The 19030-nt window shown below is 42.3% G+C and overlaps 1 protein-coding gene across 1 annotated transcript in view; it reads left to right on the plus strand.

The window, feature by feature from the left end:
- dock1 (dedicator of cytokinesis 1) overlaps positions 1–19030 on the plus strand; it is a 176685-nt gene that overhangs the window by 118282 nt on the left and 39373 nt on the right. The window contains exons 28-31 of the mRNA XM_071907671.2: positions 1156–1257; positions 3683–3777; positions 17814–17892; positions 18858–18958. Of these exons, the coding sequence (XP_071763772.1) occupies positions 1156–1257; positions 3683–3777; positions 17814–17892; positions 18858–18958 (377 nt within the window). The remainder of the gene's footprint in view (positions 1–1155; positions 1258–3682; positions 3778–17813; positions 17893–18857; positions 18959–19030) is intronic.

Consider the following 19030-nt stretch of genomic DNA (forward strand, 5'->3'; position numbering starts at 1 on the left):
CTTTGTCTTGTCTTTCTGCTTGAATATCTTTTTTCATAAGCTTTACTCGTAGGTCATTGCTTTTGTCAGTTCTCATTAGTAAAAGATCTGGGTCATGGAACTGGTCAGTTTCAATCCAGTGATATGCTGCTTACCAACAGTAGTTTTTGACATGGAGATAGACAGCTACCTGTAACGCTTGTTCATCTCAAGGCTTATCACACTTTAGACTTCATTTGGATGTGCTCTCATGCATTCTGTGTTGATGTTGAAGTGCATGGGAACAGTGATGAAAGAATTCCAAGAATACCATTCATTCATTCTTCAAGTGTTTTTGTAATTATGCAACTTGCTGGTAGAAGTCTTTTTAACCTGCACTACATATTTGGTTTGGTTAACACAGCCTATGATGTAATTAATACACTTACAACACTGCTGTGCTTCTTTATCTGTGCTTTGTATTCATCTGTTACTTACTTACTCTTTCTACTTTTCTTTTGTTCTCTGCATAATGAGTCTCTTGATAGCTGCATGAATTATCAACATCCCATTTCATCTTTCCTTGGATCTGTCACCCCTTTAGCATCCCTTTAGCTATTACCCTTCTATGGTACAAACCTTTTTTCAGTCACACAAACGGTCGTGTCCTCTGGTTTCCACAGGTTTTGTGGAAATATACCATTCCTATCAATAACTCCTAGTTCTCCTCTCCAATACGTCCCATCCCATGTACATTTGTGCCGCTATCAGCCAAATCACTGGCATGGCTCTTGACTGGCAGCGACAACCTCTTTCCACCCAGCCTACCATCCATTTGCCTTCCCTTATCTGTTCTCGGCAGCACACCCGCAGCTTGCTAACCAGAGCCAGCATGGAGCGCTGTGAATTAAAAGACAGCGCTTTAGGGACCTCACACACATTATAATCAGCGGAGACAAAGAGCTGAGGAGTGGAGGGCAGTAGGTTAATGAGATCAGCCACTGAGTGCTGGCGTCTACTGTTTCAAACCTGGGAGGCCGGGCCCGCTTCGGTCCTCCGATCCAATCAAGTCAGCCAGTCACTGTCCATCGAAATCACAGGCGCAGACTCGTTCTGTCCTCAGCCTTCAATTTGAGCTGAAATGTGCGCTGATTGTGTATTGAAGGCACTTCTCCATGTTTCTTTTCTCTTCTGCAGGGCAGCTTCGTGGCGAGCATGACCGGCACACTGAGGCAGATGGAGGACTACCACTACGCCCATCTGATCAGCACCTTTGGCAAGATGAGGAGTGATGTGGTGGTGAGTGCTCCTTCTCACTGTGTCAACAGCTAGATTAACCACTGACACCCTGCCATCTTGACATGTCACACTTACAGTTAGGGCTGAAAGATATTGACAAAAAATCGAATTGCAATTATTTGACAGACTATCGCTAAAAGATTTTCTCGTCATGCATTTTTTAGAACTTTAAAGTATATACTGTATAAAGAAAAGTGATTTTGTTAAAAAAAAAAAAATAGATGTCAGTGTGCAGGATTTACTGAATTTGAGTATGATGAAATGTTTTCACCAATATTGTACTAGATTCATGGACCAAAGATTTCCCGCAGCACTAAAACACCTTGTTCAGAAATCCATTTTGGACGCTCCTCTCTCTTAAGCAATTAATTGCAGCCTCTGTGATAATAGTGAACTCTGCATAAGTTCATATTGCAATTTTGATTTTTTTTTCAATTAATTGTTCAGCTCTACTTACAGTGTAGGCTATTGCAATTCAATGTTGGCTTGTTGCATGTTAACCCGCTGTCTTTCTGGAAATGAAATATTAACATGATTGATCCATCGCTTGCATGTTTACGGTCAGACACTGGAGTAATGTCCATGTATTGGACTGTTTTTTTTCCACAACATAGCTTGATATTGAATTTCTGCTAGTTTCTGCAGGGACGTTTCCTCCATAAGCTGCTGTATACAGCCTGCTCTTGATGATAGCAACTCATAAGGGAAGCAGACCACTCCCTGCAACCAACAAGTTGTGGGGGAGGAATAAATCTGATTGATGTTATGGATTCCAGCTCTGAATAATTCTGTCCTCGGAGCGCTATTCCTCTAGTATCTGCTGCCAGATTAGCATAATGTTACTCTCTGATGAGTGGGGAAATCCCTTTTCTTTGCTTTTACCCCAACAAATGACTGTTCGGCCTCATGGGTTGGACAAGGGTCTGAGTAAAGCTCTCTAAAATCTAGTTAGACAGAAGCCTTTTTTTTGGCATCACTTGTGGCAGATACCACTTTTGTGTGGTGTTGAATGAATAAATGCCCCTATGGGAAATTATGAAATGAGCAAGATTAGTACTTTTAGTCATTCGTTTAATTTGTCTTATGTATACTGACACCCTGCTCAGTCTAAATAGCGGTATTTGTTTACAGTATGTCGATTTTTCACACAACTGCTAATTAATTTTTTTGAGAGTGGAGTTTCAAAAGAGACAGAGACAGAGAGACGGGGATAGAAGTTTCTAACCTTTATCAGTATATACGGGGCTTGTCTCAGGGAGTCTGCCTGGTTCCGGTAGTAGGGTAAGCAATCACTGTGATGAAGTTAGGCCTTTTCACAGATTTATTGTTGCTGAAGCTGGCGTGGGCCATAGCAACATTTCAGACCTTGGCTGCAGCCCAAAGGACTTTGGTGCTTTGCAGTTTTCCTCCAAACAGCCCACTGCAAAGCCCAGGGATTCATCCTGAAGGGAACACCTGCCCCCAAAAATAGATTAACATTTACATTTAAGTTTTAGGTATTTAGCCAACAACTTACTAAGAGCAGTGAGCGTGACAGTAGAATAAGCCTCATTTCCTAGATTGCTAACATTACAAGCAACCACTTACAGTAAGGACTGCGAGGGTTAAAGCCACAGTGTGTTGAGAACAGATGTAGCAAATATTCCCATGTCCCTTAAATATTTATATCTATTTGATAGAGAAGTGCTAGATAAAGAAATAAAAGGCAGACAGAATTTCTCTTTTTTTTTTTTTTTTTTGAAGACAGGAGAAAGATAGTGGAGAGACACCAATGTGAAGTGTTTCTTGAAGAGATGAGTTTTGAAATCACGCCGGAAAGAGGAGAGTGACTGCAGTCCCGACAGTGGGGGGGGGGGGGGGGGGGGGTCAGGAGGCAGAAGTTGAGGCTGAGTGGAACGATGGGCCAGGTCGCTGCAGAGAAGGGAGAGCTAAGCACCCATTAGCAGTGTGACTGAATCTAGTTCCCAAGTTGTCAAATGAGGATGTATTGATGGCTGATAATTATATGTACTAGGGATGGGATGATATGCTTATCTCACGATACAATTTGGCTAACATCACAATTCATATTGTCACATTTTTGCATTGCGATGTATTGAATTTCGATATATCGGCCCATCCCTAAAATGTACTGTATACCCTTTTTATGGTATCTAGATATCACATGCATTGTTTCCTCGTGAGGAGTAACGTGGTTGTAATCTCATTGTAATACCACATGTGAGCATTAAGAGCGTGTTGGATTATCGCTCTCAAGTGGCCGCTGCAAAAGGGAAATGCATGAGTCACCTTGACCCTAAAAACTAATCTAAAAGCTGTTTCTGCCTGCAAGCCATAAACTCCTAACAGTTCATTTCAGATTGCTCTTATCTTGCAGGTGGGAAGAATAACAGTTTTCATTTTGAATGCTTTCTCTCTCTTTTAGGATTTCCTAATGGAAACATTTATCATGTTTAAAGATCTCATTGGGAAAAATGTCTACCCCGCGGACTGGGTCATAATGAACATGATGCAAAATAAGTAAGTACGACACCGCTGGACTGCCCCCCTAGGACACACACACACATGCATACACGCACACCATCCCGCTTTGATCTCCCTACACTGTTGTTGCTAAGGAACGGCAGTCAGAAGTGGGTAAGGACATTTTCTAATGTTTTTCTCTCCATGCAAATATCGGCACAAGGCCTCAGCAGTGCAGCAATCAGATGAGCAGCCAGCGCAGCCGCAAACAATCGCATGAATTATAGATGCTTGGGTGTATACTGCCTGCTAATCTCCAAACTTAGTCTCAGCATCTCTTTACTTTGTTGCTTGTTGTGCTGCGGTGGTCTTCTGTTTTATTAATGTGCACCTTGCCTGATTCCATTTTTGCTGGAAAAATAAAAAGGGATGAAATGTGCTTTGCAGGCAGGAGTTTAGTCAGAAGCCGTGGTTTTGGACCACATTATGTTTTGTGCAGTTGTCAGATGAAGTGAGACCCGGGAAAGTATTTGAAAGCTCTTTTTTGTGATGGTGATACTTTTCTTCTATTTGCATCCTTTCGGATTAGACAGACACGGAAAATGTACTGTAGTGCCGTATTGTGAAATGACATAGCTAGTATTCACAGCTGTCAGATGAAAACCTCGTAGCCCCCAAAGTCAGTTTTTCAATAAGAAAGAAAGAAATTCTTCCTCACCTAGTGGCATCCCTGTATTTCTGAAATTGCTCGATGTCTTTTGAACGGGTTCCAAAGATCCATGGTCGTCATGAAATTTACTTAACACCCCTGACAATGGCAACTTTCATCTGAAGTGAAACACTGAAGGTTGACAAGGTTTATTTCACATGACAGCAGAGTGTCTGTTGGAGTATCTACTAGAGTCTAACTAAGTGGTGCAGAGCTTATGGAGGCAGCCTCTACTTGACTGTGAGCAGTTTGACTCCCTGCCCACTCTTCCCAAATCCATTCCAGCATCATCACCGGCTAGCGTATTTGACGAGAGATTGCATTGCCGCTCCTTCGTCTCTGTTCCGCGGGCGCCATCGGCCCATTTGCCCGATTCCTATTGGAATTCACACAATCCTCCTCTAAACATTGTCAGCCACCTGGGTCAGGATGCAAAAGACGCCAGCGTGGCTTTGTGATGAGAGCCCCCCTGTGCCCCGCAGGTGTGGAAATCACATCTGCGCTGCCGTAGACTGAGCTGCAGTGTTAATGCGTGTCAGGGAATGAAAACAGTCGGGCGGCCCTGACCCTCCCAGGCCACGCACACATACACACACACACACGCACACACACGCACACACACACACTGGACTGATGTGCTCTTTGAAGTACTCCGTACCCACTGTGATCCTGCATCTTCTGGAGCCATGTTTACAGCTTGGTGGGTGTGTTTAGCATCACTGAGCTCCGAGCATTTCAGCCTTGGATCATACTTTGTAGGTTGGGAAATGCTGTTTTGTTATTATATTTTTGGCTCGAAACCAAAGAGCAGAGGCCAGTGTGTCATCTCTCATGCCTCAGCAGAATCTTTTCCAATTGAAGCTTTCGTCTGCCTGCGCTTGTTTGTGACAGCAGAGAGATTAATTCTGCATTCCAGTCAATGCATTCAGCCACTTGCTGGAGTTAAATCGTTGTTCAACTCAATGAAAAACAAGCCTGTCAAAGTCTGACTCATCTCACAGTCTTTATACTTGAGCCTGTTTGAATACCGCAGGTGTCGGCTACCTGACAAATTAGCAAAACTCCTCCATTTGTCGCCATCCTTCAGCGTGCGTTTGATCGGTTGTTTCCTCCTCCCCATCGTCAGTAGCCAAGGTGACACGTCCATTTATCCCATGAGAGGATGCTTCAACCAGCCGTTTCCCTTCAAATATTCTTTGCATTAATAATCTAAGAGCAGGGGAGGCTGAGTGCGTGTGCCATGTTCAGTTGCCGCGCGCTCTTTGATTGCCGCCGTGCTGGAGACTGATTGAGTTCACACCAGTCTCTGCAGACTTAAAGGTGACCCGGCTCTGAGGCTGTAGCATTAAACTAGAACCAACACCGTATCCCAAAGTCCATTTGGGTTCTAAAGATGAGCTCTTCCCATTTCTGCTGAGAGTGCTCTAAAAACTGAGCTCAGTTGAGACATTTGTTAGCAGATTTGGAAGCCTCATGAAGCACATTTGCCTCAGTTCTTTCACTTGAGCCACAATCACACCTAATATGTCAATCTGACTCCGCACAACAGAATTTCAGTGATTTCAGATGGGAGAATCCATCCGCAGAATGTCCACATGCGTTGGATTTTCCCAACTTGTGCATGGAAAATGCAACATTTGCTAACATTTTAATAAAATTGTTTTATAACTACACAATACAAACACACACAGCATTAAGTATCAGTATTACAATTTTGTATTACAATTTTGGTCCCAGACGAGTTAGCTAACTGCTATCACCCTGCCGGGTACTTCCAAAATTAATACTATTTTCCTCCAGGCGTCATTTTTTTCATTCAGGTGCCAGTATTTTTCAGAACTAATGTCAAACAACTCTGGACATTCAGAGACGGCACAAATGAGTTTCTTTCATCGTCATCAAATCTTTTTTTTTTTTTCACGTATGTCAAATTCAAAGCATCAGTCCGTCCTCTACTCTATTAATTTGTGTCCTAGCAACGCAATGCATATGCATTGATGCAGTACGTATGACCGAGGCATTAGTTGCGTCAGTGGCCGGTGGACACATGCCACATTCAGCACACAGACTGCCACCCACGGGTCCAGCACAAAGTTCTTTCATGTTTCTCTGTCCACACATTGTGATAGCACCACTAATGAGATGGGCATCAGCGGTAGCAGCACTCTTTGCTCCCACTCCTTCTTTTCCTCCACCCCTTGCCTCTTACTTCCTCCAGGCTGTAAACTGATTTATGGGCTCTAATTGCCCCAGGGACAGCAGCATCAGGCCAGTTAGCCGTTGACTGCCATTTGCCCAGTGCCAACTGGCCCTGTCTTAATAATAACAGCTAACTGGCAGTAGAGATGGACTCGCACTTGTTCTCCAAAATGTCGTGGAACAAGTGCAAGTAATGTTTGTTCACTAAGGTCATGGTTGGCTAAGAACCTGATCAATGTGGCCCCTCACACTGATCTGTCTGAGGCTGAGGTCATATATGTTCTCACATAATATTTCACAATACATGTCAAGGCTTATATGCAGCTGGCTCTGAGGATCTTGACCCTTTGTGTTGGCGTACAGACTCATATCCCACTCCCAGGCTTGTCTTTATCACCCAAAAGATCCTACATCTATCTATTAAAGCTATCTTTGGAATGATTTGGCTTGAATGCTCCTAGTAAATATCAGGTGCTCTAAGTATCAAACATTTCCAGCTCCTCTCTAACCATGGCCATAGGAATTACAGAAATTCAGATGTGCTACTCAGTGCGACTATTGCTCTTGCCTTTTTAGAGGTGTAAGTGCCCTTTAGGTAAACCGTGATTATTATTAAAGAGTGCTTACTGAATTAGCACAAGATGACATTTGCTTAAGCACTCTATTCACTGTCGGTTTTCTCCCAGGAATGAAAAGCCTTGCACCGCATTTTTTTACAAGACAACAGCTGCTGGCTGCTTTGTACAGTCAGCTAAATATGCTCCCTTACAGCTTTGTGTAGCAAACTTTGCAGGAGCTGTGTGTTCTTCAACCTTATGGCCCGAGATGTGCTGAATCACTGCATACTAAGTGCAGTCATCATCATCAGTTTACACAACGTTCATTGGCAGCATGTTCTCTTCCAGTCTTAAGGCTAAACACATCAACAACTGTGCTTAACAACCAAAAGACATGATTAACAGATTGAGTGAAAATATTGCCTAATAATCACTGTAATTACTGTGATTTCTCTGAACAAGTTAATAAAAGTGTTAAGGGTTTTGAAGTACTAATCCACTCGATTATCTATACATGGAGATGAATTGAACAGCTTTGAATCATCCTGCAGGCACATATTGGCTCAGATTATTACATCTTCTTTATAGACTATTCTACACAATATGTCCACTTCATAATACTAGTCTTTCTGACATCACAACCTTTCCGGTGCACGTGATCACCTTCAAGCATTAGATGTGAGTTAACATCAAATGACCTTCTCAAAAGCAGTTCATTTCCCCAAATGAATCTCAAACAAAGTTTCTTGTGGAGCGGTTAATTATGTGTAAGAATAGTGCATTGGGAGATGAATGGGATGTTCTCAGAGAGCCCCGCACGGCAGATGAAAAGATGAAAGCCCCGGCGAGCTGGAGAAGCGGCTCTTTAACTCGGTAACCCATGCCATCAATCCCACGCTGACTCATTAGGAGAGGGTTTCTGAAGCTGGTCGGCTGCTGTTTGGAGTGCTCCCCCTGACTAATCCAGGACCTGTAGGGCAGGTCTTGAAGGCTGGGAGGAAGAAGAACTCCGAGAGAGTGAAAAGACTGCCAATGAAGTCGTGATCCTGCGTGCCCCCACACTACCCACCACCCACCAGGAAAAAAAGAAATGCCTATGGGCTTATCAGTTAAAGAGCAAGTATCTGACATTCTCTCCTTTTAAGGTAGAGTGATGCTGCAACTCTAGTTTTGGTCACTTCCATACAGCATGTTTGCATGAATTGAAAGCTTGCATGGTCCTCTGTGGGTCGAGAAAATTGTATGATGCTTGAAATCCTTTGAAGCTCCATTGTATGATTTCAAAAATACATGATTGCCAACCTAAAAATAAGGTGTTTTTTTTAAAAAAAAAGAAACAGGACGGACAAACCCCGCCTTTATTTGGTCACATGCAACCATCTACAACGCATGCACACACGTGCACGGCGGCCGGCACACACACACACATGCATTCAATGGCGCCGTGAAATTTATCCTCCTTTATCTATCCTTTTTTTCTGACATCTTTGAGATAAAAGGTTTATACCTGACAGTAGCTGTATGTACCTTTCTCATTCGTCAGGCACTAAGTGTATAATGACAGTTATACACTAAATCAAGAGTTCTTTTCAAAATGGAATGCTCACCATTTGAAAGCACTAACACCTGCTCTGACAAGATGACTCCTGACATGAAAGTAAAACTCAAGGAAAGCCATTTAACTAATTAGCTATTTTAAGACCTAAATACTAACATTTTAAGCCACTTCTATTCGTTTGGTGCACGTCGTCTTTTTTTTATGTTTGGCTGTCGTCGCCCAATCTCGATTGGATTGGCCATGTTGTGGGCAAATGGCTTGTCGTAGTTGGCGGTTTGAGAGAGGTGAGAGAATTAGTCACACTAAACTTTCTGGTACACTGTAGTTTGTGAAAACGAAAGTGAAACTTAAAATTCTACAATTTGCTCCAGCCTCGCATGTGTTTGTAACAGTGTGTATAAGCAGTAACTTCACACTTTTTAGTTATCAGAGATGTGTAAAACTACCCAGCATGAGTGCAGTGCAAAGACTCGCATAGTGCCCCTGTTCAGTGTTGGGTAAAGTTGCTGTTAAAACTAAGTAGTTACTTTACTACCGAATTTACTACTACTACTGAATTTCATGTAAAAAGAAAGAAGGAGTTATGAACATAAATCCTCCACATGCTCTACTCATTGCACTCTCTCTGCACACGAGCAGAGCAGCTCCAGCCTCGTCTCTCTGGTCTTCTGAGTCCGAGAGAAAGGCCTGACCTTTACATGGCTTCCCTACTACGCTGCTTTGCTAATGTGGTGACAGTCGTCTGCGCTCTCTGTTGTGTGTGTGTGCTCGGCGTCTGCATGCCAGAGCCCCGGATTGGTAATTCTACAATAACAGGATTAAGACACAGCTTTGCAGAGGAACCCTGGGAGGATTGTGTCAGGGAAACGCGGTTTGTGATATAAAATTACACGCTGGGCTGTGTTACCAGGTGTGTGTGTGTGTGTGTGTGTGTGTGTGTGTGTGTGTGTGTGTGTGTGTGTGTGTGTGTGTGTGAGAAAATACACCAGCTTGCCAGTGTGGGTTAGAAGCCACGAGTTAATCTTTTATCTCTCTTGGCTCCATTGTGTCCTCTGAACAGCTCTAACGTAAATGCCAGACACACCGCCAGGGTAGACCACTTTGAGTGTGTGTGTGCACAGTATGTGTTTATGTGTGTGTCTTACTTGTCGATAAGTCTGTGTCCGGGCATGTTTTATTGCCTCGCCCAGGGAGAACGGCACACTTCAGCAGCTGTGATCTCACCCTGCCACATGTTCTCTAAATAGAGCGGTAACATCCAATGTGATTTCTCTCAACATGTTTTTATAACAGTCATTATCGAGGGCATCGGGGCGGCGTAGCGAGTAGGAAGACCGCCTTTCAGCTGGAGGAGCCAGGTTTATTATTGTTATTGCATTAAGACCTCGCTGGAGACCCACCCAACACGCAATCGCTCATTTCTTTCTTTCCCATTTTACGGTAACTGACATGTTTTGTCAGTGTACACGAGGAAACCTCCTCTCACTTTGATCACCCAATTACTCATGTCTTTAGATTAACAATGTGTCGAGCCAAGTGGCCCCATTTCATGCCTGCATCTTTGATGTGTATTTGATCTATCATTCAGGGCAGCATTGACAGCACAGTGCAGTCAAAATTAACTAAAAGAGGCAGCAACTACATGAATTTCAGTATAGAGACCATATATGCATCACTAATACACTGATTGTGAACCTAAGTAAACACTTCCACTGTATAAAACTGTGTGTCTTTATACACTGTCTTTATTTCAGAGATGCTGTGTGAAAATCCACTTATATTTTATACACTCTGACTCAGTCTATAAAAGTCCATATAAAGATATTTATTTTTAACTTTTTATACAGGAGTACCTTTTGTATTTACAACAAATGGGAAAGCTGTTATGAAAGATACAGTGGTAAGGGTTTAGAATCCTTTTTAAGTCCTTTGTGATTCGGCTGATAACTGTTTGAATATGCCTCATTAAACCTTGCGCACACTGTGAATACAATGGAGAAAGTGGGAGCTTCCTGCTTACTTATATTTAGACTTCTGACAAAATCAGCCTGTGTTACCTCATTAGTAATCCGCTCACCTATTCTCAAACTTTTGGCCTGGATGAAACGCAGCCTCTGCTGTCGTCGTTACATCTCAGATCTCTGTGTTCCTCGGCTGGCAGCAGCTAGCGTACGTCAGCCCTGAGAGTGGCATCACACTGCCTGGCGCTGCCAAGTCAAAGGGATTGCAGCTTTTTCTCCCAGCATGCACGTAATACACAGGCCCTCACTGGCCCGAGGGGTCAGCCCGAAATCATATCCTGCACAGCCGTTCCATACAGTCGCAAACACACACACACACACACACACCTGCTGAAAGTGATCCTTTACGTGGCCTCTATCATCAGTTTCCAGTGTCCTATAGAGGAATGCAGCAAAGGGCTGCAGGGGTCAACTGGCTCCCTCAGTAACTCCCATGATAAAGTGAACCACTCCTTACTACTTGCACTGCTGGCTCCATTAACGCCTATTCAGCAGAATAGAAATCACAAGACTAAATAATGGTAAAAGTATAGCATACAAATTTACATACAAAAAAAACACTATAGGCTTGAAAATCCATTCAGCACTTCAGCGACTGCTAAATGCACCTAATTGAAGTCAAAAACCCAACTGATACTGCTGGTTTGTAAAGGCCCTTCAGCAAAATTCAGAAGTCGGATTCCATAAAGCAAATAAACAACAGCTTCCTAATGAAACAGAACGGCTCTTTTGACTTGATTCTCACAGCACACGAATCACAAATCAAATTTCTGACAGCAGATTTGATATTAATTGCCAGGATTCAGATGAAAGTTGCATCACAAATATAACAACCTCAGATCTATCATGAATGATTTAACGAGGCAACTAACATTTAATGAATATCAAGGCCATAGGTATCACTAATGTTTACATCCAAATAAAGCTGTGGATCATCAGCAGGAAAATAAATATTTCCTCTGGGGAAACTCACCTCCAGTCATGTGAAGTTGCGATGTACAAATGTCATGTGGTAAACTAAGCAATATGGATGAAACAAAATGATCAGTACAGCCACTGAAGTCAGAACAAGAACAAATTTGATTCATCTTTTTTGTTTATTTGTAGCGACTCAGTTTGTGTTTGGTGCAAAAATTGTTGTCAGGAAGCCCTTGTCAGGCATCATCATCCCTCTTTATTGTTAAAATGATTTAAGAATTATTTTTGGGAAAAAGTAAAAAATTTGTGATGTACCAGCCATATTTTTGTTAGATTTTACAACTGAATTGGCTGTTAGGAGCAACTCTTAAACTTAGAAGGTTTTGTGAATGCCAGCCCAGGTATTTTTGACTGAAGTTGAATGGAGCCAGAAGTCATTATTTGTGATTTTCCCCTCAGTGTAAATGGAAAGGCCTAATAGAGGAGAGCTGTAATTAGACTCACCCCTCTGATGGTTGGAGTCATTAGGGCTGCAGCTCTATAGCTTTCCTGGGATCTGCTGTTGGTAATAAATTCTTATAGCCTAGTTCATCGCAATGGCTGTGAGACTTAGTTTTAAACAAGAGTCAAATATATTAAGGATGCACTAGAGGAATAGAGGAAAGTTGTCACACTGGAGTGAGAAATATGAGTGCAAATATGTTGACAGATAAATCCATCCAAGATCAGATCAGATGTCTGAAATAAAGGTAATCTAATTTCATAAATTGGTCCGGTAATGAAGGTTTTTGACCTTGCCTTATCTTTGAGCACAGGCAGATACGCCAGCTATTCAGCGATAGTATGCAAATAGATCGCGATCATTATCTGGGATGCTCTCTGAACTCAATTAGCAAGTATGATCCGCTGATAACTTGTCATTAGCATATGCGCTAGGTGTCTGCGTCGCAGATCATCCGAGGAGAACTGAAGTCTGTGCACCACGGGCTGCGGGAAGTTTGCAGCTGAAAAATATGCAACAAGGGTATAAAAAGCAAATCCTCTGTAGTCTGTGCTGTGGCCCAGGGAAATGTGTACAAGCACACCCATCAATCAGCAGTAATGGGGTGATTTTTCTGACACTGACAATTTGATGGAGCGTATTTATCATAATGATGCCCATTCGTATATGAATGTATCTCACTGGCTTAAATATGTAGGAAGTAGGATGTTGTTTTCGCACCGCCTAATTAAAAAGTGAAAGCATCGCCAAGTTCTGTTTTTGTCCTCCTAAGCAGAAACTACGGAAGCCCAAGACTTCTGGAGATGATTAGAGATGCCTTGATTTCCCGGCTGAACTCCACATGAAAAAACATGGAGAGCAACAAGAGGGCAGAATATTTTTAGGATTTACTCATTTTTAGGGTGTCCCTGGAAATGCTTCATGTCGTAGCTGGAGGCGGAAAACAAACACTGAATTTGTTGGGTAAGTGTTTGATTACATTTAGAGCAGAGCTGCTTAAATCCCCCAGCCATTAACATTTTGCCTCATAGTTGTAATGAAGTTATAAAGCAGCGGTTTGTCAGCGTCTTTCCCTGTGTGCCTGAGCATCTTATTTTCCCTCTGCAGCGTAATGACTGGCCATCACAGATGTTGCAAGGCCGCCAAGCATCTTCCCCCTGGCATTTGGCTTTGTTAATAATGCAAGCTTGAAAGAGCAGTGACACCACAGACTGTATAATATCCAGTACATACTCCCTGTTCAAACACTCATGAATCTCTCTCATGTCTATTATCTACTTGCCTGTTTTTCTGTCATATTTTTTCCATGGAATCGATAGGGTAATTAATTGTGGACCGTACCGTAATTACATTGCCATGAATAATTTCTCCTGGATGAACTTAAATATAGACAGCTGGAGCAAAGATTTTATAAGCGTTATGTCACGTTTATTTAGGAACCACAGTTTTCAAGTTTCATACTGGTGAAGCCCAATTTCCAGGAAAAAAAGAAACCCCAAATCTATTCTTAAATTCAAGGAATTAGCTTAGAGTGCCTTTAATCTCATTTGAAATGGCCTTTTGGAGAGTCTTAGTCAGAGCCCACTGTGAGGGAGAGTATGTTCTATTTTCATCCGCCTCATTAAGGTTTTCACTTTAATTAATGGCAGGATGTGCTCACAGAGGAACCATCCTGTCTGTTCGTTAGAGCCCATTATGTGTCTGCGCCCAGGCAGACTGCTGGGCTGAAATGGGGCTTTTAGATGGTGGGGTTGACATTGCCATGTGGACTGCAAGCAGCATGAGAGAGCACACTCATAAAGGACTTTACACGAAGCATCTCAGGTTAGTATACAGAGTCCCCGGTGTCGTGTTAGTGCTGTTATACTGCAGATCAGGTCATGAGGAGACCGCAGGAGGATGCATCAGTCTGGAACATTAACCAATTGTAGCGGTATGAGGCCGGACTGCTACCACCAGCAAGGGAGATCAAGAGGGAATGGTTGATTATAGTTGTGTTTTGCCCGTTGAGTCATATTTAGTAGGGAGCGCTGAAGAGTATTGATCTCTGGCTATCCCCCCGCTGTGTTACCCAGCATGCTGTCAAAGCAGTGTGACTTGTTGACTGCCTCTGTGAAGTCTATAGACATGGTAATTTGAAATGCTCTGTCAATTTTATTCAGCTGAACCCATCATATCCTCTGTCTACAAACCAGCCCAGACAGATGTCCTGTAGTGCTTTATTCTGAAACAGCATGGAAACCACGGCACTAGCCTATGACCAGTGTGGTGCCACTACCATGTGTAAGCATTATTTCCTATGCAGATATCCATTCTGTAGGGAAGTTGCGGCCGACTTTGGTCATCCAGGTAGACACACCATATAGAGCAGTAATATTTCTCTGCTGACAGGTGCAGTGGATGGAAACACATTTTACCATTAGTCCAGCGTTAAGCGTATCAACTATATTGGCATGTTCACAGCTGCAGAAAATTGAGTGAGGTGTGCAGAGGGGGAGCCTGTGCTCCGGGACGCAGGGTGGTGGTAATAGGCTGTCTGAGTGCTTAGGGGGCCGGGGGGGCTTGAGGGTCTCCCACTCCGGGGCCAGAGAGCCCGAGAAATGGACTTCTAATGGCCTATCCAGAGGTGTTCAACGACAGTTAACCTTTCCAGATAATGACGAAGGTGACTCTTACTATGTATCACCTATCGACACCAGATAGCATCTAGTCAGCAAGGGAGATAAATGTTGGACATGAATATTGTATTGCTTTAAAACACCCCGGATCCCGCGGTGTCGCCATCTCAATGGCGATGGTTATTCTTCTTTCAAGGTCGGTCAGGGCGGGGAGGGGAAACCCCCAGCCCTCTCTGCGCTCCACTGGAATAGAGACGTACCAGTGAGCTCAGGTGACAGGGAGCCTTATTGTGAGCAGCTGAATCATAAAGTAAGAGACTCCCCAGATGATGTGCGGGGAATTCTTGATGCCCACGACGAGACCCAGTCCCGACCAGTCAGGGTTTAGCCGGTGCCACGGCGAAGGGGAAGGCTCGCTCGGAGCTCACCTGCCAGGGTCAATTACATGGGCCTTACATCTTAATGCTGCTTTATTGCCTGCTTATGAAACACCGATGCGAGCCACTCAACTGGCATAACAATTGTCCTTGTTTCACCTTGCCATCTTTTATCATGCGTGCTGATGTATCTTTATATACTGCCTCAGGCCATCATTTGTCTGAGTTTGTTTATTGCTCAGCAGTTGTGCCGCAATTGCTAGGAGCTTGGTTCAAACCGTCGGCTGATTGAAGTAGCGATTGAGATTAAGAACATAAGCCATGACAAGAACCTGGGGTGATTGTGTCTTAGATAAAATAAACAAGCTTATTAAATGTGCTGGGATAGACGGTCTTTTGTTTTTTTTTCTCTCCACTCATGATAAAGTTTTTTTGGCGGGTAATTCCTGGAGATGGGTACACACAATGTCATATGGCTGCTGCCACAAGGGAATGAAGTTAAATAGCGGATGGGCCTCTGACTCTGTAAGTAGCAATCATAATTCCCCTCTAAAAGCTTCATGCCACTTAAGTTATTAACATTTCATTCTGCAACATCAGAGTGGATTAACCCATCAGCCAGTGTTCTCATTAAGATCTACTCATCGCATCTTTTTTAGGAAGGCCTCCAGCCCTTGTGTTCTTTAGTCTGCCAAAGAGAAAGATTCAACCTGCATTCCAGCTCTGTTGGGAGTAGGCTCCTCTCCACAGGGTCACACATTCATTAAGCGCGAAAGTACAAACCACTTAAGGTTCTCTTTTTTCTTTTTTTTGAAACTGAAGAGGTGCAGAGTTATTGTATTTGGTGGTGATTTGGAGTTGGTAATGGTTAAGTTACTTTATTACTGTAAATAAACCCTTATTAGAGAGCATTCATTAAAAGATGATCATTTTTGTGAGGAAGATAACTTTTTTTTTTTTTTTTAAACAACTCTGATTGTTACAAAAAAAGGCCTGCTGATTGAGAGACTGCTAAATTATAACGTTGAAAATGAGAGCAGGCTTATTTTCCATTTAAGATGTGCCATTTCTGATGCAAAATAACACCACCGCTTCTCAGCATTCATGCTGAAGTAGACAGAATTTTCTCCATGTGCACACATTTTTCTTTACTGCTCATTAAGCTCTTGATTTGTCTTAGTATGCTAATGAAAATTACAAGAGGGCTGCCTGTCTGAATACTGTACAATTAGAGACCCTCTTGCCTGAAAAATGTGTTTTCATGCTGGAGAAACTGTAGCAGTTTGTCAGGACCTTTATTGAACAGAGCTTCTCCTTGGTTGTTATGTATATTGCACATGCATCCATTTTCTCATGTGTGTTCACTTTTGTATGACTTTAAACTTACAGGGGAGTTTTCACAGAAATTATTTGACATTCTCCATTTTGATCAAATAAAATGTGCCTGTTTTGTGACAGCACTCTGCAAAATTGTCTGGCATGCTGTTTAGGGTCAAAAACAAAACACTCAAACACTGTTGCCAGAAAATTGCTTTCAGTTTGACAGATCAGCAAAGTAAAGTCTTGATGAGGCTTTTTCTGAGAATCTCAGGACAGCAGGTTCATGTAGCTCGTCGGTATATTACTTCCTCCTTATATGTATTTATGTATTCATTAAGTCATTTGTTTGTTTATTTATTTATTCCAGGGACAGTGTTCTTCAGTGTTATTTAATTATACTTGCAAAATCATAATTTAAGATCTGCCGGTTGTTTGTCTCTCAATCACACTGGCTCTGCTGATGTGACCTTTTCTAAGCTTTTCTAAGTCCCGTACACAGTCAACATCAATGAATTTTCCCCCAGCAAATGGAACCACAAAGAGTACAAGATTTATGGTGAACTTTCGCAAAGTAAATGAAAAAGATTGACGTCATAAATCAAAAACTCAAAGAAAGAACAAAAGCATGAATGAATGCATGCAGAAGAGAGTCTGATTTATATCTGATGCATTAATTTGCCATCATAAGACACTGACAATAGATTGTGGCATAGCAACAGTATGAGGTAGTGCTTAAGTGGGATAATGCATTAGACATTTGTATTAATTTCTTTCACGCCTAATTTCACTTCAGTGACTTTGTTTCGTTTGTGGTTGTATTAATGTCAATGAAGTGGAGATTAAGTTTATCATATCACATCACATCACATTTATTTCTGTGAGGTAGATGATATGTAATGGTTTGGTCCATTAAGTGGCCAAATGTACAAAATAGTGTTATTTTATTGATTTGTTGGTTGTAAATGCACTAAAATTCAGAATGCAAAGATCTGTACATGAGCTGCACTGTTGTTTTAACAGCTCAGATATGGCTCATTTGTGAGCATTTCTGGTGCAGATTGTAACGCTACATTTTCTTGTGAGTGCAAGTGTTGTGTGCGGTATTTGCATGGAGCGTGAACATAAAAATCTGGATATACATAATTAACAAGCACTGTTAATTGGTTTCAATGAGGAATGCACAGCCGTGTCTTAAAAAGGGCTCCAAGCCCATCTAATTAGAAACTATAGTAGGTAAATACCTTAGTTTGAGGAATGAGCTTATTTCATCAACAAGAAGACTAGATCCCAACACAACTCCTCTTATCTTCCCAGAGTGTTCCTGCGGGCCATTAATCAGTATGCAGCAGTGTTGAACAAGAAGTTCCTGGATCAAACCAACTTTGAGCTACAGGTAAGTGACTGATGAACTGATGAAAGCCTCTGTTTCTGAAACTCAGCCTTGATACCATTCCTCCCAGAGACAATTTGCTTTCAGCGAAAGCAAGGTTTGATTATCTGTCTAAGTTCCATACTACTAATCAATGGGATTTATGAGACAGAGTTTTGGAGAAAGGTTTGGCAGAGCGTTCAGAGCACTAGATGCCTCTTAACACGCCAAAAAGAGAAAGTGAGAAGTAGGTAGATGATATATTGTGGAATGGATGGCGTTTTTCAAGTAGCCACTCCACTGGATCCCCGCAGTGTCATATTGTGGCTGCTTTAATGTTCCAGCTGCAGGGTTGCTGGACCTTCTGGATACAAAAAAAAGATCACTGAAAGGGATTAGCATAAAAATTGTTGAGAGGAACATCAATTACTCTGTAATGGCCGGCAATTTGATTTGCATTTCTGAATATTTTAACCTGCTCTCTGGAATAGCACAGCTTCTTCTGCTTGCTTTTCAAATCTGTGACATATGGAAGAATGTTAATGTAGCTAACAACTTAACTGCTCTGAGCTTTTAAGGTCTTTATGGATGGATTCATTTAACAAAGTTGTTATGTCTGATAGCAGTTGGAATTCTCCTTTTTATGCTTTATGAATAAAAGTGTTTTTCTCCTTTATTTTAGTCAATAACTCAAGGGCATACGGATAATTTGTCTGGATAGAATTATAAATAATGCATGCATATGTTTTGGCCTTTGGGTATTTTCATAAGAAAGTGTGTACATGCTTTCAGAATGAATAGACTTGTAGCATATGAGGATGATTGAGACAAACTATGGTAGCGCTCCTTCTAGCTGCCACCAGCCAAAATCACCAACCTATTCTTCCATTGAGACAGCTCCCACACACACAAGTAGATCATGGACTGTGATTTGAATAGTCATATTATTTTTCTCTGTCTTTCTCTCTCTCTCTCTTTGCCTCTGTCAGCTGTGGAACAACTACTTCCACCTGGCCGTGGCCTTCCTTACCCAGGAGTCCCTGCAGCTGGAGAACTTCTCAAGCGACAAAAGAGCCAAGATCTTTCACAAGTGAGTACACGAGCGCTCTTCTCCTCTCCGCTCCCCTCCGCCGGCCGTCCTCGCGGGCACACAAACTCCGTC

The sequence above is a fragment of the Centroberyx gerrardi genome, chromosome 20 (assembly GCF_048128805.1).
Source record: "Centroberyx gerrardi isolate f3 chromosome 20, fCenGer3.hap1.cur.20231027, whole genome shotgun sequence".
NCBI lineage: Eukaryota > Metazoa > Chordata > Actinopteri > Beryciformes > Berycidae > Centroberyx > Centroberyx gerrardi.